This window comes from Lutjanus erythropterus, chromosome 8 (assembly GCF_056507025.1).
Source record: "Lutjanus erythropterus isolate fLutEry1 chromosome 8, fLutEry1.hap2, whole genome shotgun sequence".
NCBI classification, from domain to species: Eukaryota; Metazoa; Chordata; class Actinopteri; order Lutjaniformes; family Lutjanidae; genus Lutjanus; species Lutjanus erythropterus.
In genome coordinates this window covers 5,620,605-5,639,655 of record NC_139324.1, presented here as the reverse complement: position 1 = coordinate 5,639,655, position 19,051 = coordinate 5,620,605, and the positions used below count along the sequence as shown (strand labels likewise).

General features: G+C 40.7%; 1 protein-coding gene across 3 annotated transcripts; it reads right to left on the bottom strand.

The window, feature by feature from the left end:
* Positions 1–1,658: 1,658 nt before the first annotated feature.
* Positions 1,659–10,980, bottom strand: LOC146322346 (trace amine-associated receptor 13c-like). Of its 3 annotated transcripts, none has more exons than XM_084724298.1 (2): positions 10,949–10,980; positions 1,659–2,490 (listed from the first exon to the last, which is right to left on the bottom strand). In XM_084724298.1, the coding sequence occupies exons 1-2, from the start codon at positions 10,975–10,977 to the stop codon at positions 1,659–1,661; spliced, it is 861 nt and encodes a 286-aa protein (XP_084580424.1). In that variant the 5' UTR covers positions 10,978–10,980. The 3 variants fall into 3 exon arrangements, with proteins under 3 accessions (XP_084580424.1, XP_084580422.1, XP_084580423.1); XM_084724296.1 differs by lacking the exon at positions 10,949–10,980 and adding an exon at positions 2,679–2,851 and having other exon boundaries at positions 1,659–2,475; XM_084724297.1 differs by lacking the exon at positions 10,949–10,980 and adding an exon at positions 2,775–2,851 and having other exon boundaries at positions 1,659–2,475.
* Between the last annotated feature and the right edge of the window lie 8,071 nt (positions 10,981–19,051).

Genomic DNA, 19,051 nt, shown 5'->3' with positions numbered 1-19,051 from the left:
TTTTTATATTTTATATGTAATTTTTATGACCAAGCCCGTATGGTTAATCACAGTGCCTGCAGTGATGCAGGTCAGTGATTGGTGGTCAGTGATTCTGGTGTGCATACCCAGTGCTGGACCAAAAATAAGGAAAAGGGAAAAAAGAGGAAAAAAGACTCCCAGCAGTGTGTCACTGAACTAGTTGATGGATGTTACACCCTCTTATGAATGAAAAGGATTTGTGATCAATGAGCTGATCATCAAAAGATGTCTGAAAGTTTGAACTGCATCAAATTATGAGCATTTTGCAACTTTTTAAGTGGATGGACATTTCATGTTTTTGGGGGGTTTTGTTTTTTTGTTTGTTTGTTTGTTTGTTTGTTTGTTTGTTTTGTTTTTTCGGTTTACTCCAGCTCATCCAGCACATTTGTAGAACATAGGGATAAGGTATATCACGTAAAATGTAATGGCATTGTTGATGTATTTCTTTCGACCAACTAGTAAAGCTGCTCATGTGCTTTCTTTTATTTTCCTATAAAATTACAAAAGCAGCAAACTGGACATCATACACAACAATGATATAATGAAACTGATGAGAACAAAATAATATATAACAACCAGCAAAATTATTATATTTAATTTATTTTTTGTAGTTCTTTCATTCCAATTTTAATGACCCTGCAATTGCATACACTTCAAATAAAAAAAAACATTAATTTAAAAATGTATGAAGGATTGCATGTTGTTATTCACTGGTATTTTATGTCCAGAAATGAACAGCTTGGTCAACAATATTTCTCTATCAGCAAAAACAGTGGAAAAACATATCAGCAAGTCATTAAGTGACATTTATGATCAGTTACAAGACAAAGCTTCTCACCACATACTCTGTGGTGTTTGATGAATGCACAGACATCAGGGGTATTAATGACTGATTCAAAGTGACACAACAGGTTTTGAGTTTGTGTTCAATGCATACCTGACTTATGTATATAAAAATGTATAGAAACTGCTGTTTCCTTTTTCTAAGTATGATGAAAATATGTCAGTAATAGAAACAAAAACCTCTATTTTCAGAAATATTGCTCTATCTTGTAGAACTTGAATGTTGAAGTGTCCCCACTATGAGATGATATCATCATTGGCCCAAATCAAATTTCAGTCCTTCCTGACTCACCTCTTGATGCATATATGTACACTCATGCCACTGTATACACTCACATGTAATTCCCCTCCCTTTACTCTTTTTCTTTTACTTATCCATATAGTCATTCCTTTTTGTTTGTTTTTGGATTTTTTTTTAGAATTTATACTTTTGTTGTATTTCAAAATCAATACTATCAGCTGGGATGTGTTTGGTTTGTTTTAATTTGTTGTTGTTTGCATATAAGCCACAGGGACACAGCAAAAAAACAAAAAAAAGAAAAGGCAGCATGGAAATTCTGAAAATGATTGTGTAACTTGCTGAAATTAAAAGTAAGTACAGTATAAGTAAAAAAAAAGAAGAAAAAACCTGCTGTTTGCATTTTTTCATTAAGAATGATGAAAATATGTTACTAATGAAAAAACATATTTTCAGAAATATTGCACTTTCTTGCAGAACTTTAATGTTGAAGTGTCTCCACTATGAGATGATATCATCAGTGGCCCAAAACAAATTTCAGTTTGAGTCTCCTGCTCTACAGTATGTTGACCTCACATGAGCCAGGCTGCAGTATCTGAAGAGTACCAATGAGTTTAACTGCTTTTCTAAACCACGGATAAAACAAGGCATAAATCATAGGGTTTACACAAGAGTTAAAATAAAGCAGATAGAACACAAAAGATGAAAATGACACACTGGACATGCTGTCTCCTGTAAGTAACACGCAGTAATATGGACAGAAACATATTAGAAACACAACAACAAGAATGCCAAGAGTCCTTGCTGCTTTCAGCTCAGACTTTTTTGTGGTTACAGACACTGAAACATGGAGTGTGGCAGCTGTAACATGAGAGCGCATTGCACGAGCCTGAGACACAGCAACAGCAAACACTCTCATATACAGAACTATGATGACAATAACTGGAATGATGAAGGTCACAACAAGGTCAACAGCTCCTGCAATAGATTCAAGTATAAACACACACTCTCCATAGCAGGAATTATATCTGTCTGGTTGATTCAGGATATCCTGTATAATGAGACCATTGTAGAAAACAGAATAAAACCAACACAGACAAACACAGAGTTTAACTCTTTTCCCAGTGATTCTGCTGGTGTAATGCAGAGGGTCACAAATAGCAACATAGCGGTCGATTGATATGAGCACCATGTCTCCTACTGAGGCAGAGATGATGATGAAGACCACATACTCAGACAGAGAACATGCAACACCACCAAGAAACCAGCAGGATGTTTTTCGGAGAATTTGTATTGGCAACATCAGGAGACCTACGAGAAAGTCTGAGACAGCCAGAGACAGGAGGAGGATGTTAGTGGGTGTGTGGAGCTGCCTGCAGGGAGACAAAGAAAAGCATCACTAAATCAACACTTCATCAAACACTTAGCAAGGTAGAATACAAGGCATACAATGAATACAATGAGCCATGGTGAACATTATTCAGTACTAGATCAAAGACAATTCTGCTTGTAAATCTACAGTAGACTTTTTTAAAGTTAAAAAAATGCAAAGAGTAGCTAAAAAGTTCATTTCTGCCTGAAGTGGGAGACTGAGATGATGACGAGCAGGTTGAAAGCCACAGTGAGCACAGAGATGGAGCAGGGCACAATGTGAAGGAGCACAGCTTCAGACCAGTGAACTGTGTGCTTCCTGCAGGAGGTGTTGAGGAGTTGTGGAAAGCAGAGCTCTGCTCCATCCTCGGCCTCCATCCTAAACAGCTGCAGCTCTGGCAGCTTTCTGAGCAAAACTGAGTCATGTAACTGATTTACCCCTCTTGCATTCTCTCCATATGGGATTTGCTGGACTCCTCCTCTCTTGCCCTGCACATCTCATTGTCCCTGCACCCCTGTCTTTCTCTCTTTCCTTGTTTCCTTTGTCCTACCTCTTGGCCTTTGATCACTGAAACAGTGTTTAGACCAACAGTAGTACTGTATAGATACAGTAGCCCACTCATTCATTTCAATGAGGCCACTACACACAGTAGGGGCCCTTTCTGACATCTGGCGTAAAGCCGTTGCACTTGTGGAGCAAGTGGATTTGCTATCTTACACCAGCGCGAGTGCCATTTTTGCCAAGTCTACAAGATAGCAATTGTACTTGAAGCCTGGTCTGTGCAGCCATGGACAAGGGGTCTAAAAATGAGGGCAAAAGGAAGGCGTGGCCCGGCACGTTTGCTGTCTTGAGCTCAGCGCATTGGAGTAAAAACCACTTCCACCTTAGACCAGCTAAAACCTGGTCAAAGCGTAAAGTCTAGGATGCAATCCGCTTGTCAGCACATGATAGCATCCGGTGCCTTTGGCCAAAGCACACACACACACACTTCTCCACCAATCACAAAATACCTTAATTTATGTTTAGTGTTTTCTCCACACAGGAGTGTAGATTATTAAAGTGTCCATTAAATATATTTTCAATCTGCCAAAAGTGTAAATATTGAAATTAAAAGCATGCGTGTGGACTTCCAAGTTGAGCGGAGCTATGTGAGGATGTGCTTTTTTGAGCTCCTTACCAGAGCCACATATTTTCATATATTTGCTGCCTCCTACTCTGCTTTTATTCTTTATCTCTTATAAAAACATTTTCCTGATATGAACTTGCCTCTTCTGCCACCCAAAATATGGCGTCTTCCCAGCAGAAAAAGAATAATACTGCTCCAGACTCGAAAACTAAAGTCACCAGCTCCAATGTACATTCATTATCAAATTCTGCACGGGTTTTGAACTCTCTTGTTAAGGACTATGGAATGGTGGACCCTTGGAGATTTAGAAATCCGATTTCTAAGCAGTTCACTTTTTTCTCTACAGCTCAGCAGTCATGTTCAAGAATAGACTATTTCCTCTTAAACAATAAACTATTCCCAACCCCAAAATACACTGGTTATGAGAGCATAGTTATTTCAGATCACAGCCCAGTAGTAATGCGACATTGTTTCCCTGATCATGTGGCCCCACAACAAGTTTGGCAAGTTAACTTGCGCCTTCTGTTGGATGAAGACTTTATAAATAATATTTCTACACACATGGATATTTTTTTAAGCTAACTGCCAACTGGAGACCAGTGTAGGCACAATTTGGGATGCTATGAAAGCCTGTCTTCGTGGCCAGAATTATATTTTATACAATCAGTATGAACAGGATACAGACAAAATAAATGACAGAACTTGTGAACTTAATTTGGTGATATTGATAAGAGACACTCAGCCAATCAGCCAAACTGCATAAAGAGCGCATCACATTTCAGTTGGAATACAACTCTTTAGCATCTACATACTTAAAGGACCTATACATGAAATCAAAGCAGGAACACTTTGAACATGGGGAATGGGCCAGCAAATTATTGTTCCACCAATTAAGGCAGGCTACAGCAGAAAATCTAATCGCAGAAATCCTGACAACAACTGGGGACACCACCTCAGACCAGAGGGGCATCAGTGACGAGTTTTAGAGCTTTTATGAGAATCTCTACACTTCAGAAGTTGCAGATAGCTCCTTTATCACTTATCTTTTTAAGGACCTTGAGCTGCCGATGCTCAGCCCTGATGATGCATCATCTCTAGATGGGGACATCTCCAATGATGAAATTGGTCGGTCAATCAAAACTATGAACAGTTGTAAGGGCCCAGGGCCCGATGGCCTCCCTATTGAATTTTGCTGCCAGCAAACTAACACCTGTGCTGCGCAAAGTACACCGATCAGGCATAACATTATGACCACTGACAGGTGAAGTGAATAACACTGATTATCTCTTCATCATGGCACCTGTTAGTGGGTGGGATATTTTGGTTTACCTTAAATTGAATGCACTTCTAGAATACCCTCTAGCACTGGAAATGAGAACATTGTCATTTTCATGGTGTATTGCAAAGGTGTTGGTAGATTATAAATAAAAAATGTGAAGTTCCATAAGCAAATTGTTCTTGTAATATCAAGGAATTAAAGGAACTGTTTTTTTATTTGCCTTTTCATCTTTTCTGGGATTTTTTAAAATTTATTTAATACATATAGTTCAAAAAGCAACTTGAGTCTTCCACCACCATCAGCAGACATGGAGGACAGAGATCAATCTGGGACCCCACTATCACGGTCTGATGACGACTCACACAGCAGTACTCCAACTGTGCAACAGAGGAGCACATCTGTGCTCACCACCACCACCACTTTCTGGATCAACAACCTCTGGGGAGAAGAAGCCAAGGCCTTCCAGGTCCCATAGCCCCAGGGATCGTAGATCAAGAGCAGCAGCACCACAACAAGCTACAAGGAACACAAGAAGGAGCTCACAGACCACCACAGATATTGGGGAACGGCTGATGAACATTCTTCAAGAGCCTGCCCCAAAGCCACATATGCCACATGAAGAACTGGACGAGTGCTTTCACTTTGCACTCAGCCTCATTCCTATGCTGCACAGACTGGACAGGGATAGGAGGCAAGAAGCCAAGCTCAGGATTTTAAGTACACTTCCCACCCTTGAAAGGAGCACATCCCAACAACACCAACCTACCCTCCCCCAACAACAGGTATCTGGATGGCAGCCTATTCATCCACCACCACCCCCAACACCACAACCTGCCCCCACTCAGGAAATCGCTGGACACTCAAGTGACACCTCAAGGCCAGGACATTTTCAGCCAATTGCCCACCCTTCACAAAGCATTCCAAGACCAATAGGGCCGTTTACACAAACCCACAATGGGAGGAGGGCAGCACCAGATATTTTGCAGACCTTGAGCACTGACCATAAATGTTACAAACTGTAAATAACTTAAGGTTTTTAAAAATGTGTGAGTGAGGATTTATTTGTAAAAATCTTTTTTTTTTTTTTTTTTTTTTTTTACTGTTTAATACAAAGTGTACAAAGTGTACATAGTGTACATTTTTAAACTATATCTTTTGTGCCTTTTCCATAGGTATTTTAGCTGGAACAATATATATATATATATATATATTACTATATATATATATATCCAGCAATACAAATACTCCGGCTCTGCAGTCCAGTCTCTGCCAGATCGTTCAGTCTGCCTCGCGGTACTACTTTGGCCTACCTGTTACTGATTGCTTTTTTCCTCTTGTGGATTTTGTCTAAAGACTTGTCTGTTTTTGCTTCAGCTCGACACTCACGGGGAACCCATTCGCCTGCCACTTCAGCCTGCCATCTGTCTCCAGCCTTGCCCTGCCTGCCTGCCTCTGATCCATTCACTGGTACTCGTTTGCCTGCCTACCCTGTTTCACCTGAGAGTTCTGCATCCACCCAAGACGTCTGTTTGTTTAACAATAAAACCACCTAAAACTGCTATCCGGGTCTCGCTTTTGAGTCCAGTTCTTTCCATTGCACATAACAACTGTATGTTATATATAAAGGAGAATTAATGAAGATAAATAAGGTACTGTATGTTAAATATAAAGGAGAAATAATGAAGATAAATAAGGTACTGTATGTTAAATATAGAGGAGAAGTAATGAAGATAAATAAAGTACTGTGTGTTTAATTTAGAAACAAAATCAAGATAAATAAGGTACTGTATGTTAAATATTGAGGAGAAATAATCAAGATAAATAAAGTACTGTATGTTAAACAAAGAAAAGAAACAATCAAGATGAGATGCTATATGTTAAATATAGAAGTGAAACAAGATTAATAAGGTCCTGTATGTTTCAGATGATTACAGAGATGAATTTTTTAATTAAACAAAGCTCCAAAACTTTGATCCATGTTACTTTTACTTTGAAGACTACAGCACAATAAAGAAGGAAATAACAACATTAAACACGATTAAAACATACAAAAAAGAAACCACATAACTACTTACCCATGGTAGAAGCACAAAAATCAAGGAAAAATGATCTAAAACGACAAAGTCAACAAGTCAACAACTGCTCAGCTTCTGAAACGCTGCTGGTATGAACTGCAGTCGCGTGCATGACGGAGCAAAACCATGGCGCAGCCGTGATGTGGTGCAGCACCCAATGAATAGTATACCAACAGGAAAGTCTATGTTGCCTGGATTGGTGTCACCGGGGCCCCACCCTGGAGCCAGGCCCGGGGTTGAGGCTAGCAAGCAAGCACCTGGTGGCCGGGTCTTTGGGGCCTAGCCTGAATGAGCAACGTGGACCCGCCTTCCCATAGGCCCATCACCCGCGGGAGGGTTCGGAAAGGGCCTATGCAATGTGGTTTGGGTGGCAGTCATGGGCAGGGGGCCCCGGCAACCCAACCCCAGGACATGGAATCTGACTTTGGGGACATGGAATGTCACCTCGCTGGGGGGGAAGGAGCCTGTGCTAGTGCGGGAGGTTGAGCGGTACTGGCTAGAGATAGTCGGGTTCACCTCCACGCACAGTCTAGGCTCTGGAATCCAACTCTCTGAGAGAGGCTGGACTCTTCTGCTCTGGAGTTGCCTGCCATGAGAGGCAGCGAGGTGGTGTGGGCTTGCTTATAGCCCGACAGCTCAGCCGCCATGTGTTGGAGTTTTCCCCGGTGAACGAGAGGATCGCTGCCCTGTGCCTTCAGGTTGGGGATAGGTGCCTCACTGTTGTCTCTGCCTATGAGTGTTTGGAATAGCTCCAGAAGGCCCACTGACTAATTCTCCTGAAATAGAAGGACAGGGCCCTGTCTTCACCTCACTGGAGAGTGTCCAGTTTGGGAATCTCAGACATCCAGGGGGACCTTGTACTTGAACCACTGTTCCTTCACATTGAAATGAGCCAGCTGAGGTGATTTGGACATCTGATTAGGAGGCATCCTAGACACCTGGGTTTTCAGTGCTACTGAGAGGAGACTAGGGGTGCAACTGATCACAGTTGACCCGTGTCCCGTACGGATCGCCCTCTACAGTTCGGCATGCATTTTATCAGCGGACCACATGTGAGCATCATAGTTTTACTGTCACTGTTACTTTTGTATAAGTCATAATACCCAAAATCTCAATGAGGAGTTGCAGTGAACAGACAGGACAGATGCTGCTGTGTGCAGCTCATCTCTGTGAAGAGCGACTGATTTAAAAGCCGTCACATCACCTTGAGTGAAATCCAGACCATAACTTTTTTCACTGATGTAACTCTGCTATCACCAAAGAAACAGATCATAAAACTGTGATGTTCATTGAAACTTTGGTGATATCAGCTGTCTTAACTTCTACACAGCTCCTCTCTGCTCACCGGTGCAATCAGATGTGCTGTACTGTAGGCGTGACATTGAGCCAGACTACAGAGCGTAGTTGTGTATTATACTGTGCGGTGTATAATGATCTAATATACAGTGTTGTGCCTGAACGCGTTCACTGAACGATAGTTCATGAACTCGTTCATATTTTGGGCGAACGTGAACTGAACGTACAGTATTTCTGCCTGATGAACATTACTGTGAACGCGTTTGTAGTGGAAATTCTGAAGAATGGTTCACTCAGACACTGAAGAAGAGTTCGAGAGTCCCAGATGACTTACACAGGAGTATTTAATGAAGCTCGATCGAGGAGAATTCAGATTAGCAATACACTGAGAATATTGTGACTGCCAACCCAATTCTGAAGGTTACTTCTCGAGTGAAGGTATTTAACTGTCCTTTGACATTCGCTGGAATTTGACACGCCACCATGTATGGGCCTGATGTGTCTATCTATGTGTACACAAATTCTATTGGGCATAAGTGCAAAACAAGAAGCTATGCACCTCTTTGCTCTAAATCACTGTATCTGCCGGCCTTGCTCATGTATTGTGCCCTGCTAGAGAATGTGGAGACAGTCTGTCTGCCCGATAAGCCATAACCTTGGGACCTCAGGAGAAAGTATCTGGGGGATGCACTACTCTCCTACTTGTGCAGCTGTGGACTGTAGTTGTGCAGAGTGACCAACTACTAGTGTGCCTGTTCAGGTTAGATGACCTATGACTGGACCCTTCACGACTGCATTGTCACCCATATAAAGAGAGACTCAGGGAACAATCTAAGGGCTAGTGAGGCAAGTGAGGCAAATTCCACAACAGCGTTCATTCCGATGTCTGTGAACGACACGCTCATTCAATTTAACTTCGTTCAATAGGGTGCCAGATTTCCATAGAGCCTTCCAGGCGAAAACCTGGCTAAAAAACAGGCCTTAATATGTAACGGAAAAAACACCCAATCTGGCACCACCAGCCACCACAGTGTCGCACCGCCGCATGCGTCATCAAAACACAAAGCAGCATGGAGGCGACAACAACAGCAACATGTAGCAGCAGCACTACCTCAGACTCTTCGTACGACCATTGAAAACAGTTTTATGAGAAGGTCGGTGAGGATTACACTGGGAAAAATCTTACATTTTTGTGCAAACTTTGCCCACCGGGTTTCAAAAAGCAACTCCACACATCAGTTACAATGTAACATGATTACATGTGTCAAACTCAAGGCCCGCGTGTCAATTATGTACGGCCCGCGAGATAATTTCATGTGTCTATTATGAATGGCCCCTCAGTAAATAGCACTCCCACCACTCATACTACAAGTCCCACAATGCACTGCATAAATCAGCTCGCAGTCGCGAAGACGGGAGCTTCTGTCAAACGACAATGGAAACAGGTTTGTCTGTTTAGGCAACTGACTCACTGCAAAGAAACATAAGTATATGAGGAGGGAGATGAACTGCAGCTCCACCTGAAACCAGGTAAAAATAAAAATAAGACTGACCCACAGCAGAGAGAGAGAGAGAGAGAGAGGGAGAGAGAGAGAGAGAGAGAATATGGACAGATGTGTCGACTTGATATAAAAAACTTTTTTATGATCATGAATCATAATATTAATGTACACTTCTGCGGTGTGCAATTTTTTTTACTCCAAGTCTGATTTGTGTACTTTTAAATATTTAATTGCTGCATTATTGTAAGTCATGATGAAGAGTCCAGACTCTGTCTCTCCTCTTCATCTCCTCAGTGTGTGTCAGTGTGCAGTTTAACCTTTTCCTAAAATACTGCTGGTTCTGTGGTGTTACATTTTAAATCTGAAGCCTGCAGTGAACCAGAGAAGCTACAGTTGACTTTTCTATTGAAGTTCTCAGTGTGTTTTGGCCTTAATGTTAAATTGAGCAGGTCATTATGTTCATCTGTACCTGATGGACTGATGGGTTTGTAATATTATTATATGAGCAGATTTTTATGTCAAATGCAGTACCATTGAGGGTTTGCATGATTAAAGTGTGTGATATCTTGTGTCCAGACAAAAAGCAAACATTTTCAAATGTAACCCCCACCTGGATATGTGAGCTTAAATATTCTGAGCTGAAATATTCTCGTTTTCCTTTGTTATTGTTGAAGAAAAAAATAATATTTTAAATCTTATTTATTTTATTGAGGAAAAAGTTGTTGCAGTCTGGCTGTTCAAATTCATATTTCTGAATAAAACATAGTCAGTTTTAGACAGTTTAATAAATGTTAATCCTGTTTGGCCCGCGACTTAGACTGTGTTTTAAATTTTGGCCCTTTCTGTGATTGAGTTTGACACCCCTGAGTTACATCAACAGCAAACCTGAAACGGCACATTGAACTCAAGCACCCGGGTAGCCTTTCAAGGTATGTGCAAGTGAGTAAAAAATCAAAAGACACTCCAACGTTAAAACTGATAAAATAATTGCTGTCTGTGGTTCTATATGCACTGTGGCAATAATTTTGAAAAATAATAGCAACATATTGAAAAAATAAGAACTATGAACTAGTTCATTTTAAAATTTGTGAACTGAACTTTGAACTAGTTCATGTAGAAAGTGAACTTTCCCAACACTGCTAATATATGTATAGTATATACAGAGTACAGCACTGTATAAGTTTGACGTTTTTAATATTATTACCATTATCATTACTATTATCATTATTATTACATTACATAACTATGGTGATAATTACAGACAGACAAAGATCAAAGACAAGTGCAATTTTAAAATAATGTAACCGTAATCCCACCACTTTTTTCTTTTTTTGCTGATCCTGTGATAGAAATTCCCATTTCTGATGTAATCCTGTATCTGCATATTGTAAGTACCTAAATACAGGACAGAGAGGAAGGCCCAATATACTTGTATGATGCACAAGACAACATGAGCTAGAACAAGCCAGAAGTGTCCTGTACCATCATGTGATAACAATATGCAACTCACCCTTTCCTGACCTTGCATTTATCTGTGTATAAAACACTGACACATTCTCTGTTCTGGGCTCATTTCACCCAGTTCATTCTTTGACTGTGCTGTGAGTCCATCTGCAGATGCTTGAGTAAACCTTACAGAAAGACAAGTTTCTGACTCCGTGCTTTATTCAACAGAAATTGCCACCACAATCCGAAAAATGATCTGATCTGTGACTCAAAACTGTGATACGATCCGAACTGTGAGATTTTTTATTCGTTGCACTCCTAGAGGAGACCCTGGATGCACAACTTGCCGGAGGGATTATATATTTCATTTGGCCAAGGAACGCCAAAGTATCTCCCTGGAGAACTTGGAACACATTGCTGGGGTGCAGGAATAGGCAACATATAGATTACATGCAAAATTGATATAAAAATGCAAATTAACACTTAATTTGTGCCATTTCCGCTGGATTAACTGAATGACATGGCAGATTTGCATATTCATGAAAGTTTAAAATACTAAACTTGATTGAAAAATTTGTGTCTATTATGGAACTTTTTCTAGGTCTTGTATGGAGAGCTTTGGAGAGGAGAGCCAGAGGCAGACAGGAAGAAAGGAAGAAACACCAGAGTCACACTGGGTTGTGCTCTGATATGGACTTGTTTACTAGCATGTTGAGAGCTCAGAGTTTGTCAAACTTTTGGGATTAAAAAGGGGATTCATCTTTGTTTTTCAACCTGTCTGCAGCAGCAACCCACAGAGGCACCAACCTCGCTCGACTGTAAACTGTACACTGATTATCTTATCTGATGATCTCTGTCTATGCTGACTGCTAATTGCTCGTTAGCTTATGGTTTGCTGTTTGGTGTGAATAAACACAATCACGCAAGTAACGCACATAACTACAAATGTTCCCAAAATTATCAGACAATCAAACTCTAATATTCACTTTGCTTTTTCTGTGAACACAACACAAGGGTGATCAATCAACTAATCTAGAATATTCCACTGAGTTTTTGCATGTTATCAGCAGTGGTGGAAAATCTGTACTCAAGTATAAGTACTGTTACGTTGCTAAAATATTCCTCAATTACAAGTAAAAGTACTGGTGTTAGAAAAATAATTTAGTAACAGTTCAACATATTTGTCAGAAAAAAAAATACTCAGAGTATTAGTTACTTTTAACTGATGATGTCACCGTCACCTCTCCAGACTAGGGCTCTAAATTTTGTGTTTTGCTTTACCAATAGTTAAAATGCTAACAATCAATTAATCATTAATAACTGATGAGATACAAAACAATTTCCCCCCTTATTTTGATTGGTTGTTTTTTGTCCTTTTAGGTCCCACTTTAAGTTTTTATTTCCTTACTCATCAAATGTCTCCGGCAGACAAAAAACAAAATTAGATGAGGTGCAGTTACTGCCACAACTATTGAGTAAATATCCATGAATACATTTTTAACAGATTAAATTCTTTTTTTTTTTCAACAATATGTTTATTGAGTTTTCCCTTTATTTTCCCCAAACAAACAAGATCAAACATCTGTTCCCAGCCTAAATGTCAACTGTAGCCTCTCAGACCTGATCTGCATGCGGACGCCTGAAGCGGGTACATGGAAAATTTATTGGATTTGGCTGCAACGCTGTTTTCTACGGAAGCTCAGGGGGTGTTTTGTGAACTGGAGATCTTCACCCATCCTCACATCAGCACAGGGGTGAGTAGATACTGGGTGAAATTTCATTTTGGGGTGAACTATCGCTTTAAGCCACAGAGACACACTAGGGGGATCCTCACTCATCCATTGGATGGCAATACATGCAACTTGTTACATGCAATTAGGGCTAGTCTGACAAAGCAGGAATTGCCTCTCATATTGACTGTGAAAACACACATGTCCCCCAATAATGTCAGTCTGGGGTTAGCTGGGATCTCAACCCCAAAAATACTCTTTCTAATGTCCAAAATATATCTCCAGTACTGTTTCAGACATCTACATGTCCAGAGCATGTGTGAAAGAGTCCCTATTTTGGTCTTACATCGAGGGCAGTACTTTGAATAGCCACCACTTATTCTGTGGAGGCAAAATGGCGTCAAGTAAACCCTATGTATTAGATTAAACCATATGATGTGGTGTTGAGAGCTATCACAAATCAGCTTCCACTAACCTTAACATTAACCTTTGCATTGAGAACTCTACTTTCTGTCAGACTCATGAGTTTGTTATAAGCTTAGGATAAAAAGCCTTTAGAATTATATTTTTCTTGCATCATAAAATCTATTTGGTAGTCCTCAAAGTTTCCCATCCCGTTGTACTCTGATATAATCTCTAATGCTTGACTAGTAGTAAAAGTAAAAGTACAGACTTGAAGATGTACTCATAAAAGTACAAGTCCCCCGAAACACTACTTAATTACAGTAATTTGAGTATTTGTAATTAATTACTTCCACCCCTGGTTATCAAGAATTACTCACTGCAACTCAGAAATGTATTCACTTCTTAGGTCTAACTGTGAGTAAAGGATGCATTAACAATAGCCCTTAACCAAGGACTGACAGTAACCAGGCCCATCCATCCATTCATTTTTATTTTGGACCACCTTGTGGTGGCAGCAGGCTAAGCACTGCAGTCCAGACGTCCCCTTTTCTGGATCAACAGGCAACAGACCTCAGCGAAGAGGCAGACGAATATGGCCAAGGAGAAGTGACCAACAAGACACTGACAGAGAAATCTAAGAAGAGAAGACAAGGGAATGACTGAGTAAATGTTGGCCTGGCTTTTGCTTGTTGGTGAGAATTTTGTGAAATAAAAGGCAGACAGACCAACCTCTTAATGTTGGACTAATAAGTAATATTAGCTGGATTTTTATATTTTGTGCACTTGCCTGATGTTTGGCCATGTTAGCAAAGTTGTCGACTTGCTAATTTCTGACAGGCAATGTAATCATAATAAATGCACAAACGTACAGCTGTCCATACTGAATTGCACTCTTAAACTGGGGGCACCAAGTTGCAAAAAATGTTACATAATGTTTGAATTTCTGCCATTTGCCTGGGACATTGAAATCTTCTAGGACACGTGGACCAGCACCGTTTTTTTTTCCCCATTATAGATTCTGTTGTTCCAAACCGAAATAGTGAATTAAAATCAGAGTCGGGTAACCACAGGGAGCACAAAGCGAGCTGTTCATTGCAGGTTTGTGGACTGAAAATACGTTCCCAGGATGGCGAGTGAGTTCTCATCATCGTGTTGCTGTGGAGGCTCCAAATGTTAAGGTTTTTTATGTTCAATATTCTAAACATAAACTGATAAATAAAACACAAAGTTTAGTGTCAAAGGCTTGTTAAAAAAAAAAAAAAACACTCAGGTGAACTGCGGCAGGGGGATAATTCTACATGGGCCAGCTCTCTTACATTACACCTAGTGATTTGATCCATTGTTAAAAAAAACACTTCAACTATTAGATACTTCACAAACAAACACTAAAAGTCACAAGAGACGCAATTTCAACTGTGAAAAAAACATCACAGTTGAGCAATGATTGCATCACATGATGATATGTGGTGGCTGCATCATGTGTTTATGCTGAAGCTTGTTTTTCTCAACACCTCTGATTGCAGTGACGCCTCAGAGGGAGGTGAAGGTGTGAACAAACTTCCTGCCTGGTGGGGTTCAGCACGCCATCATTCAAGTCAACTAATGGGCTGCAAAACGTCGGTCACAGAGAGGAAAATTAAATCTCATAGGACTTCACTGTGTGTGTGTGTATGTTGTATTGTGTTTGTGTTGTGTTTGGCCACAATACAGAGTTAATGATCATTTTCACCAACAAACAATTATCTTTTATTATATCTATACATTTTAGCTCTGCTCAGTCTACTACATCATTCACATTAATGCATTTAACCTGTTGAACAATATATTTTTCAACACCAGATTTGTAAGGTTGTGGGAATAATAGCCTTTAATGGATGCTGCAGTTTTTCAGCATAGAGGATGCGGTTGTTCATTAATATCTGGTCTTTCTTGTTGCAACATTGGTGATCTCAAAATTGTATGTAGTGTGTGAATTGTTAAAAAGAAACAATGATGGAGAAAAAAAGTGTTATAATATAGGGATAGGCACTAGGGAAGGGAAGATTAACCAGTTTTTGTGGATACACAGACATGCATGGACATGTGCACCAGTTAGAATCTGGGATAAAATCCAGATGCATCAGTTCATACATCTTTACATCTGTAAAAACTGATCTATTTAATTATTAGAGGTTGCATGTTTTCCTTCTGTAACAGGGCCAAGGCCAAGTTGGGCTTCCAGAAGGCTGAGGAGAGAAGTCAGCCGGCAAGTGACATTTGAGTGTGGCAATGAAGGCCGACTGTAGAAGCAACCGACATGCGGCAAAGTGGACCTTGGCCTGCTCTCCCCCTCCTCCCTCGGTGAATAGAAAACTGATATTCCCCTGCCATTTTAGAACTGATCATTCCCCCTCCATAAACCTAGATTATTACTCAGAGTTTAATATATTTGTAAATAATAAAATTGTGTTTTTTTTAAGACTTTTAAGTTCAAGTTGTCTTTTGCCCATACTAAGTGGTTTTCAAATTGTGAACCAGCAGACCCACTGCAAGTCCTGCAGTGGGGATGTTGTACTTGTGTTATGTCACATTACGTAAGCGAGCAGAGGTCATAGGTATGTCACAACAAACATGGCAAAGCAAATGCACACACCAGCTACCAACTTCAAGTCAAAAGTTTGGAAACATTATGGCTTTTACAAGAAGGATGGACAGTATGATAAGGCAAATGCAATTTTCAAAATGTGCTGTGCTGCTGTTAAATACACAGGCAGTAAAACCAACATTAGTAATTACTTTAAGTGGAGGCTTGGTGTGAATGTGGAGTTTGGTGGCCAGTGCCCCTCCCTCCTCCACCCGGGGCTCAGATTCATTCCTGGCTACCGGCCCAACCTTCTTTATTTGTAAAGATATCCAGTCTCACAGTGTTACAGAGAACAAGGGCCTCAGATACCTCCTCCATGTCCCAGAGCCTAGGCAAAAAATACCAAATAGGAAGCTATTCACTAATAAACTACTACCTGCTCTATATGACAAAGTGAGATGAGAGATAGCTGAGTCATGAGCCATGCACAAAGGGTTGCAATAACAGTTGATGGCTTGATGTCTTGCACCAATGATTCTCCTGTTATGTTACAGTCACAGGATGCTACATCAATGACGAGTGGGTTTTGCAAAACCATGTTCTACAGATCACATTGTTTAATGAGGCTCACATGGGGAACAATCTAGCAGTTTTACCACAGGACGTTTAGTGTGAGTGGACCATCGAAGACAAGAAGTCAAACATAACGCAAAAAATAATATATTAGCTGGGTTACTGTGCACCCTCCTTTGCCAGCCAGCTGTGCGCTCTGCCCCTGCCCTAAAGCTCAAACAGTTTGGGCTTCAGCTCGTGTTAAGAGGGAGGAGGGAGCCACACGTTTCTCCAGTATTCTGAATGTGAAACAATTTGTAGAAGATGACAGAAAGGCCTAAAAGTCACCTGGAAACACTTTGATTTTGAGGAGTTGGATTTGGAAAAGACTGAAATAGTGTGCGAGATTTGTTACACAGTCGTGGCTGCACCATAAAGCAGACTGTGACAAGTGATGTCATTTATTTTGTTTCATTTCCCATGTACCAGTTTCACAAAATAAATGTTAGTCATGTCCTCTGCTCCTTCCTAACAGAAGCCGCTCCCTCTCTCTTTGTCTGTGTGTTTGATTATCTATTATAGGAGTGGGATCAGGTGTGCAGGTGTCGGGTACCAAGCTGCTAATTATTTCTGCTATATAGACCAGGCCTCAACTCCACCACCCTGCCAGATTGTAGACTCTCAGTGCTGCAGCCAATCTGCTTCTAGCTTCTTTGATTCTTGTGCTCTGTGTTTAAGCTCTATATCACTAATTGTTGTTTTCTGGGCCTGCAGCCACATGGCCCGACGCCTGCTTCTGTCTCACGGCTTGTTCACGCCACATGCTTAAGCAGCGCGTGTGCGCAGCATTACCTGCTGGTTTTCAGTTTGGCATCCATATTAACATTATATCAGCAACAGGACACCTCTCACTACAGTTTCATTCTCTACGTTTGTGTAGTGTGTCACAAACATGAAAAAAAAAGTGGGGGCAGGGCAGTTTTTTTTTCTTCTTTCTTTTATCCAGCAGTCCATTCATTCTTCCCTCCCTTCCTCCCTGAACAACGGGCAAATCACTGATTATATTCAGAAAAGAGCTTTTGTCTTCTCTTCAAACCCTTCTGCAAAATCTTTGTAGAAATATATAGAACTTTAAGGAGCCAGCAAAAATGCAGCCTGAGTGGACACAACGGTGTGTGTGGGCTGCAGCAGTTCAGTGATGGTGCCGTCACGTGCTGCTCTTTCTTAAATCAATCAGACTTTATTTATATAGCACTTTTCATACAAACAGAATGCAACACAAAGTTACAAATTAAACTGATCTTATCTCTGCAATTGTTTACTTTCCTCATCTTTGCAGGGGGTGTTGGATTGGTAGTAATGTTTTTCAGTTTTACCAGGGCCACTTTATCAAGAGTTGATCTGAGTTTGCTGTTAAAACTTTCTGCAATAAAATCACAAGACGTGGGTAAAAACTCTGCAAAATTTGCAGCCACTACAGCAGTTAGATAACATTTGTTTGACAGTTTGCTCTGCAATTTCATCTTGCATAAAAACCAATAAGTAAAAAAGTGAAAAAGACACAGAAATGATCAGAAAAGCCTACATCTACAACTTTAGAAATATGTGCAGAGTCAACGGGTTATCACCAGGTCTAAAGTGTGGCCTCCGTTGTGTGTTGTCTGGGTGTCATGTTGGATAAAATTCATACAGTTAAGGAAATTTAAAAATTCTGAGTCAGATTGTTTGTCTACATGCAAATTAAGATCACCCAAAATAATCATTTTAATTATTTTTTAATTAGTGTGGATGATTGACAGCACTTCTGAAGAGTCAAAGACAAAAGAAGAGCATTGTTTGGGTGGCCTGTAAACACACATACACAGTGTAGGAGGACAGTGGAGTGAAAAAGAAGTCTATTCATCAAATGTAGTGTGTGTAAAACCAAGTGATGCTGAGAGAATGAATGCTGTACCCCCACCTTTTTTACCCGTCCTGTATGAATAAGGAAAACTATTTGGACTTACTGCAGTGGGGGGCGCTAGTGGTGCTGTAGAAAGGATCACATGAGGTCAGTAGTCAATCATGTGAGGAGGTGGATGATAACGAAGGTGATCCAAGCTGGTTAGCGGCATGCTGAACTCAGGTGGAGGCCATCATGTTTAAAACAGTCCCTGTACTCCCATAAAAATTCTGAGTTGTCAGTTAAAACAGCACCGTGCTCCTGGCTGGCCGTGGAGAGGCGGGTGTGGAGGCCCAGTAGCCTGGAGAACCGCTCCATCCTGCAGCTGAGGGTCAGGACTGGTCCGGAGATGAAGGCTCTCACTCTGGATCCTTTTAGGGTGTTAAAGAGCTGGATAAAATCTTGCTTTAAGATTTCGGAATATTATCTGTACCCATATGAACCACCATCGTGTTCACTGATTTCCGTCACAGATTTCAGCAGAGATGTCGCTGACAGTAGTGCCGGGGAAAAACACAGTTGTGGAAGAGTACGTTTTTACATGCCTGATGATGTCCCCGATGATGACCATGGTGGGACCAGACCAAGGACCACCGAGGGTCCACCATTTCCCTGCCTCAGTGTTCTGTATTTGCATTTGGGTTCAAATTCTGTAATCCCA

Excerpts from the sequence above, each read along its gene's own strand:
- LOC146322346 (XM_084724296.1), bottom strand. The coding sequence starts at position 2,851 with ATGGAGGCCGAGGATGGAGCAGAGCTCTGCTTTCCACAACTCCTCAAC. Across the intron at positions 2,476-2,678 it reads ATCTCAGTCTCCCACTTCAG|GCAGCTCCACACACCCACTA; the intron begins GCAGAAATGAAC and ends GTCTCCCTGCAG.